General features: G+C 41.0%; 1 protein-coding gene across 1 annotated transcript in view; it reads right to left on the bottom strand.

The window, feature by feature from the left end:
- The window catches only part of GLIS3 (GLIS family zinc finger 3), a 650,925-nt gene that overhangs the window by 132,314 nt on the left and 499,331 nt on the right, over positions 1–19,280 (bottom strand). The window contains exons 4-5 of the mRNA XM_007939384.2: positions 14,707–14,868; positions 9,086–9,196 (exon numbers count right to left, since the gene is read on the bottom strand). Coding sequence (XP_007937575.1) covers positions 9,086–9,196; positions 14,707–14,868 — 273 coding nt within the window. The remainder of the gene's footprint in view (positions 1–9,085; positions 9,197–14,706; positions 14,869–19,280) is intronic.

Below are 19,280 nucleotides of genomic sequence, written 5' to 3'. Positions count from 1 at the left end.
AACCCAAAGAGCAGTTGCTATGAGTTGGATCTGAATCGATGGCAGTGAGTTTTTTTTTTTTTTTTTTTCTGGTTTAGTCCACCACACACTACCTACTGCTATCGAGTCGATTCCAACTCATAGCAACCCTACAGGATAGAGCAAAACTTACCCTGTAAGAGTTTCCAAGATTGTAAATCCTTACAAAAACAGAATGTCACATCTTTCTGCTACAGAGCTGCTGGTGAATTTGAACCACCTATCTTCCGGGCTAGCAGCCCAGTGCTAGTATTACCTTCAAATAAATAACTTCATTTAAAATCTAACATAACAGATTGTAGAGTGTGTGTGGGTGTGATGGCTTGGTTTATGTGTCAACGTGGCTAGGCAATAATACCCAGTTATTCAATAAAATAACTCATCTGGGTGTTGCTGTGAAGGTAATTCTCATGAGTGATTAATGTCTACAATCAGCTGATTTTAAATAAAGAAGATAATGCTTGATAATCTGAGTGGGTCTTATCAAAACCCTTGGAAGGTTTTAAGAACAGAACTGAGATTTCTGTGAGGCAGAAAGTATTCAACCTGTGGACTGCAGTCTCAGCTCCTTCCCAGGAGTTTCCAGACTACTCTCCTTGACAGCTTTCAAGGATTTCCCTGCTGATTTAGGAATTGTGTAAATTAAGCCCTTGCAATAAAGCTTTACCTAGTTATCTCTGGACTCCCTGGGTGGACCAAATGGTTAACAAGCTCAGCTGCTGTCAGAAGGTTAGAGGTTCAAGTCCACCTAGAGGTACCACAGAGGAAAAGCCTGCTAATTCTCAGCCACTGAAAACCCTGTGGAACACCATTCTATTCTGACACACATGGGATTGCCATGAGTTGGCAATGACTCAGCAGCAACTGGTTTGTCTCTATCTCTGTATCCTACTGGTTCTGTTTCTCTGGTTGAGTCTCAATACAGTGGGTAAATAGATTTTCCAAGGAAAATTCATCCTGGGGTTTAGAAGTATGCTCTTCCTCTTTCTTCCCTATGTTTCACTTTTCATCCAGTTCCAGAATCTAGGAACTCTGGTGCCATCTTGACTTTCTCCCTCCCTCACCCCAGCATGCAATCTATCAACATTTCCTGTCCACTTGTTTTCATCCCAAGCACCACTACCCTTGTTGAGGCATCTATTCAATCTTGAAAAGTACATGCAGTTCTAACTGGTACAATTGCTTCTGGTCGCTCTCTACTCAGCACTTCAAATTCACCATCTATATAACCAGCTCACCTATTGTCAAAATCCAGTCTATATCTCTGATTGCCTCAAGGGAAAGGGGCAGATCTTACCATTCTTGTATACCAGAGTACTCCGTAAAACATTAGACATACAGTAGTAAATGTCTAGATGTTGTGTACCGTGCAGTCTATTCTGACTCACAGCACCCCTACAGGGCAGAGTAGAACTACGCCCATAGAGTTTCTTAGGCTGTCATCTTTATGGAAACAGATTGCCATGTCTTTCTCCTGTGGAGTAGTTGGTGGGTTTGAATCGCCAAATTTTCAGTTAGCAGTCAAATGCTTAACATTGTACCACCAAGGCTCCTTAACATCTAAGGAAAGGCTAAATAATTTGAAATGTGAAATTTTGTATCAGTTGGATTCAATCCTCTAAGGCAGGAGAGGGGTAGGTTCTTCTTAGTTGGGGAAAGTCTTTTTTAGGAATCATAACTAAAATGAAGTTTTCACTATGAGTCTTGCATTTCTTTGGGTTCAAAGAGTCTTACTGGAGAGTCACTGAACTCTATGGAGCCTCTCCCTAGAAAAATACAGTTTGCATATAATTTCTGGAAGTTCACACGCTTCCTCAAGTCCACCTACCCATGCACATCCTTGTGCTCCATGGGCCTCAAGTGAATAAACCCTTGATAGACCAAAAAGCACAAGCTCAAGTCTGATTTTAGTTCTTCCTGGTTTGTGTCACAGCTTCTTCTTCCTTTTCTACACTGTCATCTGAGCATCCATATTACCCAGAGAGACTAGCTCTAGCAATCACTGAGGATGACTCCACCTACAAGAATACACAGTTCTCAGGAAGGAAAAAATTTTCAAGGACACTGCTTTCCTGTTGTCAGCCACAAGAGATGGCCATGGATGGCAGGCATATGGTCTAACAATGCTTTCTATGGAACTAGCTCCCTTTCCACCTCTGGGGCCCATGTTGGCCTTTCAAACTAGCTGAGAAGATGGGGAAATGGGAAACCAAGGGAATGTAACCTAAGCTAAGTCATGAAGCAATTCATGGTACTGCTTAAAATAAGTCCTAACCTCCTGGCATCCAACCCAAACACTTGTCCAAGACACAGTCACTTGCCCAGCATCCACCATGAAGTTTTCACATCATGCGGTTCCAAGGCCTTGTGTTTAGTCACTCTGAAAAGCTATCTTCATGACTCACAGAGCCAAGATACAAACTAATGGGCGAATATGGCCTATAGATATCAGAAACAAAGCTCCCCTGAAACTGAGGGTGGTAAGAGAAAATGAGCAGGGGGAGCAGGAATCACAGGAGGGACACTGGCACTCTGGAAGCAGAGAAGCTCTAGAAAGGATAGGGTGAGCTGTGTCATGATATTCTGGAACGCTATATTTAGGCAGTGAGAGTTTGAGCTAAGTGCTTTCATTCCAAAATCATGCTCATCAAGAAACCTCAAAATAATAAGTGAAAAGGAAGGAGAAGCTTAGAAGGCTTCTGTCTGTCAGTCAATCAATCAAAAAAGCCATTATCTGGGAACTGTTCCCATCAGGGCTGTGCCAGGTACCGTACAACTCACATAGCTCATTAAAGCACTTACCACAGGGTCTCATTCCTCACCTACTTGGCCAGAGCAGTGCCAAACACCCCTGTCTTTCTGTCCCAATTAAAAAATTTAGAAGAGTAGAAGTAAAATGAGGAAGAAAGACCTGATGAACCTGCTTCCAAAAATCAGTCACTGTAAACTCTGTGGAGCACAGTTCTACCTTGACACAGGAGGGATCGCCAGGACTTGGAGCTGACTCAGTGGCAACTGGTGTGTGTGTGTGTGTAGAATTCTTGCTGGAAGGACACTATTAAGTATTGTTTAAGCCAGTGTTTCTCAAACATACATGCCTGTAAAAAACTATAAATAACTAACAATAACCTAGAGAGTATGCTCTAAAGAACATACCCTGGGGACAAACACTTCAAGAATCACCATCTGAAAGATGCTAGTAGATGGTGGTGGTGTTAGGTGCTGTCTAGTCAATTCTGACTGATGGCTGCCCCATGTGTGCAGAGAAGAACTGTGCTCCACAGAGTTTTCAAGGCTATGACCCACTGGAAGCAGATCGCCAGGCCTTTCTTCCAAAGCCCCTCTGGGTGGGTTTGAACCACCAGCCTTTCAGACAGTAGTCCAGTGCTTAACCACTGCACCAACCAGACAGTGCTCCTGACCTCTGAATAAAGGACAGAAACGTTCACTCTCATTGACAAAATCTAATGTGAATTAACAATTCCTCTCTCATGGCTTCTCTCACCGTGCAGCATCAAGATGCAGTAGGAAGCATAGCTAGCCTCATAGCCAACTCACAATAGATGCTACCAGGCAACTACTCTCAACACTATGAGCATGGTATTGCAAAGGGTTAAATGTAAGATGATGTGCTTTTCATTTAAATTTCATTATTAATTAGTGTCACTATTTTTAACCAAGAAGAAATGCACCTAATAACAACAACATTTTTAACCAAACTAGCTGTCTTACAAAAGAGCCTTTCACAGCCTTCCCTGAAATTACTTGCTTTCAACAGAGGTATCAGATCTTCGGGAAATAATCCAGTCTGTCTCCTCACCATGGTTGTGAGTTATGATACAAGTAATTTATCACCAACAGTTAGTAAACTATAGAAACTTGTGACTGATTTTAAAAAAGAAAAAATTAAGGCTGTTTTAACATCACCCCTATGATGGCATCACTCACTGACTTACAGTCCAATGTTATTAGGTGTGTTGGGTCCCTGGCAGCATTAACGGATAAATGCTCAGCTGATAACTGAAAAGTTGGCAGTTCAAACCCACCCGGTGGCTCCATGGGAACAACTTGATGATCTGCTCCCATAAAGATAACAGCCTAGGAAACCCTGTGGAACAGTTCTACTCTGTCATATGAGTCTGCTATCTCTTCCAACATGGATGCTTAGATGTGAGAGGAAAGGATGGAGCTAGTTCATCTTGAAAGGATTTGTCCGTGATATGTACTATTACTATTGTTGTATCATTAACTTATTCCCTAGGGAAATAAAATGGAAAAATGAAGGGTGCTGTCCAAATCTGGGAAGACCTGTGATTGTGTGCTCACTCATGCACATCACCTGCCACGTAGCCCATGATGGAAAAGATTTTCCAAAGTAGATCACCAGGCCCCTCTTCCTAGTCTATCTTAGTCTGTAAGCTCCACTGAAACCTCTTCAGCATTAGAGTAACCTGCAAGCCTCCACTGGAAAATGAGTGGTGGCTGTGCATGACGTACAACTGGCTGGGCATCAGACTTCAGTCTCGCATGGAAAGCAAGACTTCTATCATTGAACCACCACTGCCCCTCAGGAGACCTTAGGTGAAACTTAATGAAATATTTTACAGTATACATGGTGACAACTCTGAATGGACTCCAAAGAGCTACCAGTTCTATACAAAATGGCATTAAATAAATAAGCTGCTCTACCTTAGCCAGAAAGCTAACCAAAGCTACTTCTCTAAGCAGATAAAATACATGCATTTTTTGCATTCACACACATTTAAAATGGGATGCTTGTTCTCTAACAGCCTGTGCTGAGGTCACAAAAGTGAAAGACATCACCTGTGGTGGGTCAAAGGTCAATGTTTAGCAAACATTGAACAAATCACACCCAGTCTAGAGTCTTTGTGGAAGTGTGAAATAGACAGAAGATTCATGTTGCCTCTAACTTTTGGCCCAACACTCTTTGCGTTCACTTTTATAAAAGTCCATTTTGATAGCATGGTAGATTTGAAGGAAAACTCTTGTTTTTGGAGCTGCCGAGGTGCAAATGAAAAATTCTGACAAAGCTCACAGCCTTGAGCGAAATTTCAAGTGGTGTATTGCCTTTGTTTTCTCTTATTTCACCCACTCATTCTCAGCCACAATTGAAGGACAGATTTTGCCTTTTGCTCTACAGGATAAATTCTATTCTCAGTGTAGAACAGAGTTGGAGGCATGTACTCATACGCTTCTCACTTATCTGTGTGGCCCTCTCTTTAATGGACTCAAGATCTGCAAAGTGCATCAGATGGAAAATATCTGTACGTCAACTGATGGGCTGTGTGGGTGTGCAGGCATTATGCAAAGAGGAAAGTTTGTTCTGCATGCAATGAACCAAATTACCCTGATTCCTTTGCAAGACTCCCCACCCCCTTCTTTCTTTTCACAGCTTCAATAATATTTCCCTGATATTTCAGGTTCTTCTTGATTTTCAGGGAGTCTACGTGGTACAGTGGTTCAAATCTACCAGTGGCTCAGCGGGAGAAAGACCTGGTAATCTGTTCTTGTAAAGATGACAACCTAGGAAACCCACGGGGCAGTTCTACTTTATCCTACAGGCTTGCTATGATTCAGAATTGACTTGATGGGACCGGGTTTTCTTGATTTTCAGTGTGATCCATCAGGCATGATAAAGGACAAAAGGTCTGTGACCAGGGCATTGTTTGTGAAATCTCTGTCTTGCTTGAATCACAGTTGTCCTATGGCTGAGGGTACCTCGTCCCTGAACCCAACTTCAGAGTAGGTCTCATAAAGCTGGCAATGTTAAGACCAAAATAATGTCATTTAGTGTCCAGGGGAGGTTAAAAAGAGGATTAGAGGCAGGCAGGCAGGGTACATTAAATAAGTCCATGACTAATAGGGTGTGACAGAAAAGGGTCTTATTCTTTTCAACAAAACAATTCCCCAGCGTTGGGACCATTACTCGACTGTGGCTTTATCACCTTGGAATTTTTATGGTTATTTTTGATGAATTCACATTTTTTGTAAAGGCTTTTTTGAAATGATGCCAGTTTTCAATTTTTAATTAAAGTCGTAAATAATCTTAATTCTGCCTTAAAAGGTTTATTGTTTCTTACTTTTTTTATTATTATTATTATTATGGCTGCCAGGAAATATTTCAAATACCAAGGCCTGATGTGAGTTTGCAATTAGAATTTCTCCAAGGTCTAGTAACAACATTGCACCATGTAAATATACCAGCATGAGACTTGAAAATGTAGATCAACAGATTTGGGGTTTATGAGCATTGCCTCTCCTGGGAGTGGCATTTCCCCACCCCCCTTTTTTTTTTTTTGGTTGTTGGATAAAGCAAGTTTCATTCTTTGAATATTCAGAAATCAACCCATTCCAGTTTCATGAAGGATTTTTAAAATCTTCAGTTCAAAAGGCAGGTTAAAATTCAGAAGCAAACCCCATGAACTTGTCACTGAGGCTGGGCAATGAAAGCCCAATCAGTTGCAGGAACCAAAGTAGCATCCAAAGCTAAGCCGTATGAGAGATGATGCCTCCTTTCAGTTAAGACAAAAGTAAGAGAGGGCACTGCAGTAGCTGACACTAGTTGATAATACTGCTCCTCAAAAGGATATCTTTGTTGTCTAGATTGCCTTTTGAAAGTTGCCTGCAAATTATCTATGAATTCATGTTTTGTCATATCAAGATCTGCTTGTCTTTTTTCAAATATGCATCGAGAATCTTTCACACAATCAAAAATATTCTTCCTTGATATAGAGGTGGAGCCAGTAACAATTCCTGAAAATATTATGTTTCTATACGTGTAGTCAACCCAAGTTACTCTTAAATCAAATATCAGATTGTTGCTTCCCTATCAAGATATGGGACATCCATTCTTTCATGTCTGCAAAAATTGTTACTCTCTATCAAAGTGTTCTTCAATCTTTTGATAGATTTGTTACTGAAGTAAAACCTCACATTTGGCATAACTTGGGGACATGGCTGGGTCAGACTTAAGGAAACAATACTTATATCTAGGAGGGTCTCTTTTTTAAAAAAAAAAATCCACAATTTATTATTTCAAGTTTATAAGATACACAAACATAATGACAAAAAACACAGTGAACAACAGTCCTGCTGAAACCCTCAAAAGTATGCAACAATTACAAGGAAAATGTTCCTTAGAAACTAGGATAATGACATTCAGTTTGGCTCATTTACTTTGGACAGGTCATCAAGAAAAGTCAATCACTAGAAAAGGACGCATTTGGTAAAGCAGAGGATCAGTGAAAATGAGGGAAACCCTTCATGAATTGATTGACCCAACAGCCCCAGCAACAGGCTCACACATAGTAATTAATGGTCATGAAGATAGCACAAGGAATGTCTCCTGCTGTTGTACAGAAGGTTGTCATGAGAGGGCCACAACTCAAAGACAACTAAGGACAACAATAATGCAACAATGGTGTGTTACTGTAAGAAGATTAAATATTCCCCTTACAACTTAATTATTTACATCATTCACTTAGCAGCTCCTTGATTCTTCTAAAATAGACGAGTAGATCCAGTCTACAAAAAATGAACACAGATCAGACAGAAAGAGATCTAACTGTATTTCCAGAGGAAAAAAAAAAGCAACTCTAAAAACCGATTTACACGAAAGAGTTTGTATGCAATTAAAAATATCGCTCAAATCTTCCTAACTGGGCATTTTCTACCTCACAGGGAAGAGGTCAAATTCTTTCCATATATGAGCCCTCAGCAAGCACTGCACTAACACCTCCCAAGAAAGAACAACTCAAATAACAGAGAGACTGGAGACCATTTCCCAATGGGAAAGTGTTCAGTCCCTATAAATCATGAAGGAATGCAAGAATTCTAAATAGAACTCACAGTGACCTGAAATGCTAGCCATGGGGTTCAATCACTTGAAACAAGTTGAACCTCAAACTGCCCTTAAATTTCTTATAAGGAATCCTAAAGCAAGTCGAGTACCCATCTTGACACAAACTTAACACTCAAAGAGCCAAGGGCAGCTCAACTTCTTTTCTGCCATGGTCAGAAGATACTTGTTGGTCCAAAAATTCAAAATTGATTTATTAGCAAATGGCTTGAAAGGTGGTGAGCTCACTATTTCTGGAGCGGGGGGGTGGAGATGGGGGGTTGTAGTTCAAGCACAGCATAGCCACTCAATGGAGATCTCATTGAGGCTAGGAGACCAACAGTCAGATAGGTCTGTTGACTGATCTTTAACATTTCTACCACATCTGAGATACAGTGATTGTTTGAACTTCTAAAGATGCTTTAATCCTTTATTGATATCAAAGAGATTTCAGGCCCAATTTCTTTTTCAAATTTTCATACACAGTACCTTTCAAGAAACCATTATTCTATAGAGCTCTGGAAAATGAGTCCTCTGGGTTCAGAGGTACTACACAATGGCTGAGAACAACAGACTCAAACAAGGCAGTGATCGTGAAGATGGCAAAGGAATGGCCAACACTTCCTTATGTTGTCCATAAGGTCACCATGAATCATAGCTGACTCAAAGGCCACTAACAAAAATAACAACCTACTAAGAAACATGTTTTTTTAAGCTTCTAGTAAGGGATGTGCTGTATTTATTCATCTAAGGATTCATCTTCCTTTTTCATCACAAGTAAAATCATTTCAGCCAATTGTTATGTTAAGAAAAAGCACTAATCTTGAAAAAAGGGGTTGTTGTTGTTGTTGTTGTTGTATACGCCAATTCACTTTTCTTTAGCTATTTAGATTAGATTTTCATAAAAGCTGGTTTTCTTTAGCTATTTAGACAGGATTTTCATACTTTGTTACTTTCCAGTTTAGGTGACTTTTCACTAGTTTTTCTCTCATTCCTATTATCCAAGCCACCCCTAAGACTCCTATCTGGCTACTTTCGGAATGCTAGCCACAGCCTTGATACTTCCTGGAAGATTTTTCAGCTCCAACAGTCAAAAGCATGTCGCATCGTAAGAACTATAAGAATGCCCCGTGTCCTGCAGAAGCTCCCAGTACCACAAGAGCCATTTAAACATGTGCTCCTGGCTGGAACATTCCCTTTTAAAATTACCTTTTTCCTTGCTTGCTGATCTTTGGAAGAATGTGCTTTCACGTGCTTTCTGAGGGAACTTGGGTCTGTGTAACGTTTGGTGCATCCTGGAATTTGACAAGCATAAGGTTTCTAAATAAGAAAGAAAGAAAGAAAGAAACAGCTGTGGTTAAATCATAAAGGTAACTGGGGGAAGGGTTTACTCAAAGACTATTGACTTCAGAGCGTGAACTGTTACCAAGGAATTAATGGAAAATTCTGGGTAATACTCATGCATTTTCATTAGAAAGTCCAACAGCTTTGCATCGCAGCCAAGAGGAGGATAAATGTTCAAGAAACAAAGAGATGGCCTATCTTCAATGATTTTAAGAGACTGTACACTCTAAGAGTTAGAGTGTGTGCTAACTCCCGTGGTGTTTTTTAACGTGTAAATTGTTAGTAAGCATCTCCAGTCATACTTACAGTTCTTCCCCCTGAGAACAATCTTTGGTACTGTCAGAAACTAGTAAACACATATTCTTTAAGGGTTCAGGTAAAGAAGCTGTAGAATAGTCCAGAAAAGACTGGCTGTGTTTCAGAAGAAACCTGATTCAGAGAGAGGGAGAGAAAGAGAATTAAGAAGGGAAAATGAGTGTGAAGTGAGTCAGAAACAGTAGGTTTTGAACAACAGACAAGAGAAGTCAGCCAGAGAAACATTAGTAATAGTTATTAGTTGCAGAGGAGGCCTGGTGTTAAGCCTGGGTCATGTCAGTAAGCCTTGGCAGGATGAGGACACAAGTTTTGGCTGCTCCAATCCCCTAGGGTCCCAGAGGTGTGAGGTGTGAACCTAAGGCTGGGTTTTACTTTTACTTTTACTTTTGCATCCCTGGTTCTTGGCACATGAACATTAGCAATGAATGGAGGAGAGCACCACACAGCTATGCAAATTTCAGCATCCACGGTCACGACAAAATTCACAGTAACAGTATGAGGCTATGGCTCTTCAGTTATGAAATACATCAAAATCTTTGGTTTATTCCAGGAACTGGGGAGGAGTGGACGAGGGGAGAAAGCACATGATTAACTGTATTTCTTCCAAATGGTTAAGGTGCCTGGCTGCTAACCAAGAGGTTGAGGGTTGGCATCCACCCAGAGGAGCCTGAGAAGAAAGGCCTGGTGATCTGTATCCGAAAAATCTGCCACTGAAAACCTTATGGAACACAGTTCTACTCTGATACAAATGGTGTTGCCATGAGTTGCAGCTGCCTCAACAGCAACTGATTACTGGTTGGTTTGTTGATTGATGATTGATTGGTTGATTTATCCAACAGCTCTGAGGCTTCCATGATGTGCTGGGGGTTGTGTTACATATTAGAGGTCTAAGAATGAACATGGATGAATCAGGCTCCCAGTGCCTCATGGTTTTTTACTTTAAGGCTAAAGACATTTGCCAATGAGTTCGTATTGGATGAGTACTGATTTCCTTTCAGCTGGGAATCTTTCCTGAGTTTACATGGTTTTCCTACACAAGCCTTCCCTGCCTTGCCTGTCCTTGTGTTAGGGGAGTAAGTGACCAATATCTGAGATGGCTGCATGTGACCATGTGAGCTCATGTTTTGAGCATCAGAGGAGATGTTGCACGTAAATAGGCCTTAAGCAGTGCCATTACTGTTATTGTGATCACTATCGTATGGATTTGAAAGAAAAGAAATATTATTTGTAATAATAATATTATTATTATTTGTTGAAGCAGTGGTTCTTCAATGGTAGAATTCTTGCCTTCCACACAGAAGGCCTGGGTTTGATTTCTAGCCAATGTACCTTCTGAGCAGCCACCACCCATCAGTAAAGGCTTGCGTGTTGCCAAGTTGCTGAGCAGGTTTCAACAGAGTTTCCAGACTAAGATGGACTAGGAAGAAAGGCCTGGCAATCTACTTGTGAAAAATCACCAGTGAAAACCCTGTGGGTCACAATAGTCTGTGTTGTGCATGAGGTTGCCAAGAGTCAGGGGATGACATGACAGCAGCTAACAACAGTTACAACACTATTTGTATTTGATTTTGAGATGGTCTTGGAGAAAACATGCACACTCAGTCTTCCTCCCCACTGGCCGTCACTCCTCCACTTGCTGTCAGCTACCTGGGACCAGTGTGCCAACAGAGCAACGTCAGGGGATGGTGCAAGTAGCATTGGTATACAGGTGATTGTATTTCAGATTAAAGCCCATTGCTCTCAACTTGATTCTGATTTATAGTGACTCTATAGGACAGAGTAGGAGCTGTGGTAGCAGAGTGCCTAAGGCATTTGACTGCTAACCAGAAAGCTGGTGGTTCGAACCTACCAGCCACTCCTCAGAAGGAAGGTTGGGCAATCTACTTCTGTAGTGATACCACCTCGGAAACCCAAGGAGGGGTTGCTATGAGTCGGGTTCAACTTTGCAGCAGTGAGTTTGCTTTTTTGGTTTATAGGACAGAGCAGAACTGTCATATAGGGTTTCCAAGGCTGTCATCTTCACGTAAGTAGACTACCACATCTTTCTCCCACAGAGCAGCTGGTAGGCTCAAACAGCTGACCTTTCAGTTAGCAACTAAGTACTTAACCATGGTTGTTGTTGTTGCTGTTATGCGCCATGGAGTCAGACCCGACTCATAGTGACCCCTCCTTGGGTTTCTGAGGTGGTGTCACTATGGAAGTAGATTGCCCAACCTTCTTTCTGAGGAGTGTCTGGTGGGTTTGAACCGCCAACCTTCTGGTTAGCAGTCAAACGCCTTAGGCACTACACCACTAGTCAATTTCAATTCCTGGTGACCTTATATATGCAGAATAGAATTACATTCCATAGGGTGTTCAGAAGCAGATAACCAGGCCTTTCTTCTGAGGTGCCTCTGGATGGGTTTGAACTGCTAAGCTTTTGGTTAATAGTCAAGTTCTTAACTGTTTGTGCCATTCAGGGATAGCCAATAAAAGAGAACACAGACTTAAATTTAAATCATAAATTATTTAAGCAAGTACAGTTTGCTTTTTAAGATAAGTATTTAATTTCTATATGATTTGAAAGGAGCTTAGCAGTTTGCTAAGTATCATTTAAAAAATGAAACAAGAGGTCTGGACCTTAAAAGAGAAATTATGGTTTTAGAAGATTTCATAGAGAATTTTTTTTCCAAAAATTGGCTGAGTTTTGAAAGCTATTACATTACACTGGATCATAAAATTATTATCTTAGGTAAATTTGTTTAAAAGTTTGAAAGTCAGATAATTCTTTTTAATTCTAAAATGATTAGTTAAAATTAGCTCCATATGAACAACACTGTGGAACCTAACATGTAGCCTCACAGTAGTTCTTTCAGGTGACAGATAACCAGGTACAATGGAAGCAGTTTCTCATGACCATTTTGTCTCATGAATGCTCACCTACTTTGTCATGACAAACTGGAAAATTGAATGGATTCTACCCAGACCATTTTAGGCATAATAAAATAAGGCTTTTTAACATAATTTATTCTATCTCTACTTTTTAAGAATCCACTTATTCACCAAATTTATTCATCTAATATTCTGTGGCTCCTAACATCACTAAATCTAATCCAGCAAGAGCAGAAAGGATCTATCCTACACCAAAATCTCTAGAAGCTATCACACTCATGTATACAGTGAGATAATTCTGTTTAGAAAGTTACTGTGACAAAGAGCTGAAATGATTTCTATCAATCTAACTAATAAAGAAGCCATTACCATGAGGTTAATTCTGACTCGTCGCAATCCTATAGGACAGAGTAGAACCACCCCAGAGGGTTTCCATGCTGTCATCTTCACAGGAGCAGATGGCCACGTCTGTCTCCTGAGGAGCTACTGGGTGAGTGTGAACTGCCAACCTTTTGGTTAGCAGCTGAGCACTAAACCGCTGCACCCCAGGGCTCCTAATATGAATAATAGAGACTAACATAAAATTTAATAAATATGTCAGCTATCACATCAGAAGAATCTTAAGTGGATGAGAAAGCATTTAGAAATAACAAGATCTTTTCAAAACTCCAGTTCTGGTGTCATTTAGTAACAGATCTCAGATCATTAACACTACAAAATACTGTCATGAATACATAATTAGCAAGAATGCAGGCTGAGAGATCTGAGATGTGTATAACACATTTATCCTTGTGGCTTTGCTCAGTGAAGTGAAGCTGCACATGGTCTACCTGGCTCTATGCAAGAAAAATAGCACGACAGCCTAAGAAAGGCAAAAGGAGGCCTATCAATGTAATTGAGAAAAATAAAATATAGAGGCCCAGAAAGACATCTGTAAAAGAGCAAAACGTTGCAGCATTAAGACAGTTAAGAGTGTCATGATGACGTGCAATGGGTCTCATTGGGTTTATGTCAAAGGTTACATAGCTGCTGATACACTGGAAGCATGAGAAACCCAAACCCTGGGAAAGGATTCACTGATTGTTCTTATATCACTTACAGGTAAAAATACCAGGTGGTTTCTAAAGCAAAAAGCCAGATTCACCCTCAAAAACCATGCCAGCTGCAAAGTTCTTATGTCAAGAACTAGGGTAAGGGGTGAAAAAAAAGTTTCTTATTTCTAGCAAGCAATAATAGTGTAAAATACCCGTCTAGTATAGCAAGTCTTGATATATGAATACGTATTTTAATGCCTAATCTCTCATGATTATTCTCTGTATTTAAATCTACTATATTACAGCTCAGGAGCCCTGGTGGTATAGATGGTTAAGCGCTCAGCTGCTAACTGGAAGGTTGGCAGTTTGAACCCACCCAGCTGCTCCACAGGAAAAGGACCAGGTGATCTGCTCCTATAAAGATGACAGCCTAGGAAGCCTTTGGGGCAGTTCTACTCTGCCACATGCGGTTGCTACAAATCAGAATTGACTTGAAGCTACCTAACAACCACACGTTACAGCCCGTATAAATCCATGTTGTTGTTAGGTGCTGTCGAATCGGTTCTGACCCATAGGGCCCTGTATACAATAGAACAAAACACTGCCTGACCCTGTGCCATCCTCACAACCTTGCTATCTTTGAGTCCACTGTTGGCAGCCACTATGTATATAAAGGTATAAAAGTACATAAAGCCTTTGCGCTATACACCAAACCAAAACCACACGCATTGCCATGGAGTCGATTCTGACTCAGAGACCCCACAGGACAGAGTAGAACTGCCCCATAAGGGACTGGGCAATCTTACTTCCATAGAGATACTGCCTTGCAAACCCAAGGAGGGGTCGCTACGAGTCGGATCCGATTCGACAGCAGTGAGTTTGGTTTTTTGGTTTGGTTAATCTTTACAGAAGCAGATTGCCCTATCTTTCTCCCAGAATAGCTTGTGGGTTTGAACTGCTGACCTTTTGGTTACCAGGTGAGTGCTTTAACCACTGTGCCACCAGGACTCCTTGCTTTATACACAGAGGTGACCAAGTAGTACTTCTGTCCCTGGCAGTTGCAATAGTTAGGATGGCCTTCCATTACAGAAAAGTGAAACAGCCAGCTGGGGTGCCTCTGGCTCTTGACTGGGCTCCTGCTGCTTTCAGCCTTGTCCCTGTCACCTGCAACCCATAAAGCAAATGCCTTCAGTGGCCCACTATCGGACGGGTGCTTCCTCACACTGGGGGTCGGGCTGAGAGCTGGAAAGTTCCTGCCATTCTCACAGTGTCCAGGTGCGTCCGCTGGTGTTTGGCGCGGTCGCTGGAGTTACTGAACGCCTTCTGGCAGCCTGGGTGCTGGCACAAGTACGGCTTCTCGCCCGTGTGACTCCGCAAGTGAATCTTGAGATTTTCGAGCCGTGAAAAGGCCTTCTTGCAACCTTCAAACTGCAAAGAGAAAACAAGTTTTGGTTGTTGAAAAGGATCTTGAGTGCTTGAGTCTGGGGGTAGGGGGGAGAAAAAGTCCTTAATTTAATTTAGCTGAAAACAATAAAGTACAATGAAATCCACACAGCAACAAACATTGCTTCTAAAATTACTCGTATGTTTATGTGAACTGCATTTCTCCCTTGAATATACATGCCACTTTTCATACCAGATTTGGGTCCCAAACTGATTTCTGTGATTACTTATGTCAGAGAAAATTCGCTGTGAGCCATCTGGATCAGTTAATAAAAATACAGTAGTGTGTGTCTTAGAGATTTATTAAAAATTAACACACTTTTCCATTTCCAAATTGGTCTAATTTGAAGGAACAAGGAAGGAAGAAACTTTTTGACAACTAATAAACTAACAAGAAAAATTGGAGTGACGTATGGCAGAAAAGCTGGACTGGAGATCCAGGAAGAGAGCTGTGTGCCGGCTGGCCGTTTGTGCTGATATACTTCCTTAACTGTATTTTCAAGAGGTTTTCAACAACCAAAAGAGTGACTTTGTTAAGATAGAGGGTGGTGGCCATGCTTAATGAGATATAGTTTGTTTGTTTTTTTACCCTACTCCTAAAAAGGACCAGTAGTGCAAAGAGTTCATGTGCTTGGCTGCTTATCAAAAGGCTGGAATGGAAGTTCAACTCCAACCAGAGGAAGAAAGTCTGGGCGACTAGAGTGTAGTGAGTTTAATTTTGGGTTTTGGGAAAGATCCACCCCAAACGCACTGCTGTAGAGTCGATTCCAACTCACAGCAACCCTATAGGTCAGGGTAAGACTCCCCAGTAGGGTTTCCAAGGCTGGACATCTTTACAGAAGCAGACTGCCACATTTTCTTCCATAGAGTTTGAACTTGTGAGTTCAAACCACCAACCTTTCAGTTAGCAGCTGACCACTTCAACCACCACACCACCAGCCTCCTTAAGTAGAAGATAGACAATTCATTTAATGTTAAATCACTTTCCAAATAAAGTAAGATTTAAAAAAAAGAAGAAATTCTGTCATCTAATTCATGAGTAGAAGAATTGAAAATGAAATGTTGAAGATTTCAAGAAATGCTTTATTGGCTTGTCAATAATATTTATTGATGGGAATATTTACTTACTGTCTTTTGTGGGCGAAATGTCAACTACTATTTTAGGGTCAGAGTGATTCCTACCCATGAGGTAACAATCTAATAATAATAATAATAGTAATAAAAATGTGTTAGAGAAAGCATGTAAATGAAGCATCAAGGTGAAATGGGGATTTATCTTTTAATTCTGGTGCTAAACCCTAGAATATTTATTTTACTTAGCCAGTTTTAATCCTATTTGAGTTCCCACTGGAAGAAACTTGGAAATAGGGAAAAACTACCAGAAACAAAGCATAATACATTTAAAGCAATTAAGAAGCCTCACTTCTTAGAGAGAAGTGTAGGTGTATGTGTGGGAGGAGATACAGGACAGAATGCATGGGAAGTAGGTAAATTCAAGACGGTTTGCAACTGAAACAAGCAGGTATAACTTAAAGTTTTCGAAAGAAATGTTATCAACCTGGCTGGTTCTTTCACTTATGACAAGAGACGGTGGACGGCAGGTTAGCAAGGGTATGGTTCACAGCTGGCCAGGTGCTTGCTATTTGAATTTTCAGCTTTGAAGAAAGGATGAACTAAGTAGAACAAACAATCCAACACGCAATACTCCATCTATTTAAGTTGTCCAGATTTTGCAGGCTGGAGTATTTTAAGAAATTTATGAAAGTTGCACTTATTTTTGATTGAGAGTTTTACATGTTTCACAGACATATGTTGGTTTATTTCAATTTTGATATTTTGCTTAAAATAATTTTGGTGTTTTCCTGATTTCTATTTCACATAAAAATAAATGTAGGCTGAACAGAAGATGACTGCTGACAAAGCCAACCACTCTTCCGGCAGAGTGAAGGCACATCCTGCTAAGTTGCCTTTGGCAGCAAGGCGAGGACGGGAGGGCTGAGTGAAGCGGCTCCATTCCTCAGGTTTTCAGGTTGGTCTCAAATCTGAGACTAAAGGGGATCAACATTAACCCCCAATTCTCAGTTAACAGGGCTCTGCCAAGCATGCCCGTTTTGAGGTTCTCACTAAATAACGACTCAGAACAAACTCCTGGAGCTCAGTTTATTTAACTTGGAATCATCTGGTGGACCACACTTAGGTCTGAAATGAACTTGTGGCTTTGGACATGCCAACCCTGGAACCTAGCTCCTTGCAAGGTTGTTGTTTTTTTTTTTTGGTAGGGTGGGTTCCTATCTTGGGTCGGCTCCAAGGGTACATACCCCGGCCTGGCAGATCCTAGACCCACTCTCTTCCCTAGAGCCCCACATGTTGGTCAGAGAGAAGGCTACACTATTTGGGCACCAACATGGGAGTGAGGAAGCCCACTGGGTAGGTTAACGAGGCTTCTGTGAGTGCTGGAGGATATGATACCCCTTGGATCTACTGTGGAGTGACTCTGAAGTCTCTGACATATCTTGGAACTAATTCAAACCGTCCACTTGACCAGAAATTACCTGGATGTAGACTAGCATTTTTAACCTTCTCTCAGTTATATGCCCACTTAAATGCCCAGTAAAATGCCCAGTTAAAGGTCAACTCATTATTGTTATTATTATTACTGCTAACAGAAGCTATACTCAAAGACAAAGGGGTTTGCTGTATTCCGAGCACATCTGTGAAGGTGAGCCGCATCTCAACATATCATGGCCAGTTTTAAATAACAGCCCCCAGCCTGGAAAATGATGACAAAGAGATGATCTATAACCAGTTGGCATCTAGTGACCCTGACTCATGGTGATCCCATATGTGTCTGAGCAGAACTGTGCTCCATAACATTTTCATGGCTGTGACTTTCAGTAGCAGATCCTAGGTGCCTCAGGGTAGATTCAAACTTGTAACTTTTAGGTTAGTAGCCAAGTGCTTAACTGTTTGCATCACTCAGGGATTTGAAGCTTATCTATAAAGTAATGAAAATCTGACTGTTATCAGATGTTTCCTCTGCAACAACAAAATCTGCCAGAAGACAATACAGAAGCTTATGGTAATTTCAGGGAAAATGACAGGTGTTGCATGAATAAAGGCAAAAACAAACAATGAATAGATTCTGATTCATGGTAACTTCATGTGTTTCAGAGTAGAACTGTGTTCTGTAGGATGTTCAATGACTGATTTTTCAGAAGTAGATCTGAAAGTAGATGGGTGGATATGAACCAAATTTTTGTTTGTAGGTGAACATTTAAGCATTGTTATCACCTGGGGACTTCTGATACAGGCAGGAAAATGGCAAGTCACAAATTCAGGGGTTCAGGGTATGTTTATCACCTCATGATTCTTGCTGAAAACACTCACTTGAAGAACCCATGTACCCAAAACTAGAGAAACCAGGCAATAAAGAACTGGCAAATGGTTGTGTGTGTGTGTGTGTGTGTGTGTTCTAGCACCCAGCTCATCACCATACTTTCTGAACTTGCCACACTAATGCTCCTATGGTAATAGGAAGGTGGTGATGTTCCTGCCTTTCACTGTATCCGGATGGAATTAGAAACAAAAAATTTTATAAGGAATCATTACTACTTATGATGGGAATAACCCTGTAATTCACCACAAGAATTTTCCCCTGCCTTGAGAAGTTCTAAGGAGCTCTGGTAGCACAGTGCCTAAGACAACTGACTTGCTAACTAGAAGGTTGGTGGTTCAAACCCACCAGCCACTCTGAAGAAGCAAGACTAGGCAGTCTACTTCTATAAAGATTTACCATCTCAGAAACCCAACGGAGGTTGCTATTAGTTGGACTAGACTTGACAGCAGTGGGATTTTTCAGTTTGAGCAGTTCTACCCTAGATCCATAAATTTAATTAAGTAAAAATACAGGAAAAATAAGCTAGCAGTTAGGTGTGCCTACCAAAGACTGTTACTAAATACACCACAACTAGATCCTTTGGGTGTTTGGACAAATGCATGACTTATTTTTTCTTACTGATTGTTTCATGTTTTCCAAATCTTGGATGAGTATGTCTTGCCTTGTAGATGAACACCTTAGCTCAGCAAAATAAAGGATATTAGGAGGAGTGTAGCAGCCCTGGTGGTGCAGTGGTTAAGTGCTCGGCTAACCAAAAAGTTGGCAATTTGAAACCACTAGCCACTCCATGCGAGAAACGTGAGTTACTCCGCTTCCATAAAGATTTCAGTCCTGGAAAGCCTATGGGGTAGTTCTACTCTGTTCCACAGGGTTGCTTTAAGCTGGAATTGAGCCAATGGCAGTGGATTATTGGGATTATTGTCTTCTCTGGTAGCATAGTGCCTAAGACACTTGACTGCTAACCAGAAGGCTGGTGGTTCAAATCCACCAGCCACTCCTC

This window comes from Orycteropus afer, unplaced genomic scaffold, assembly GCF_000298275.1.
Source record: "Orycteropus afer afer isolate SDZICR_OR568_19922 unplaced genomic scaffold, OryAfe1.0 scaffold00005, whole genome shotgun sequence".
In the NCBI taxonomy this organism is placed as follows: domain Eukaryota; kingdom Metazoa; phylum Chordata; class Mammalia; order Tubulidentata; family Orycteropodidae; genus Orycteropus; species Orycteropus afer.
Note: the sequence above shows the minus strand (reverse complement) of the source record. Positions and strands in the feature narration are given on the sequence as shown.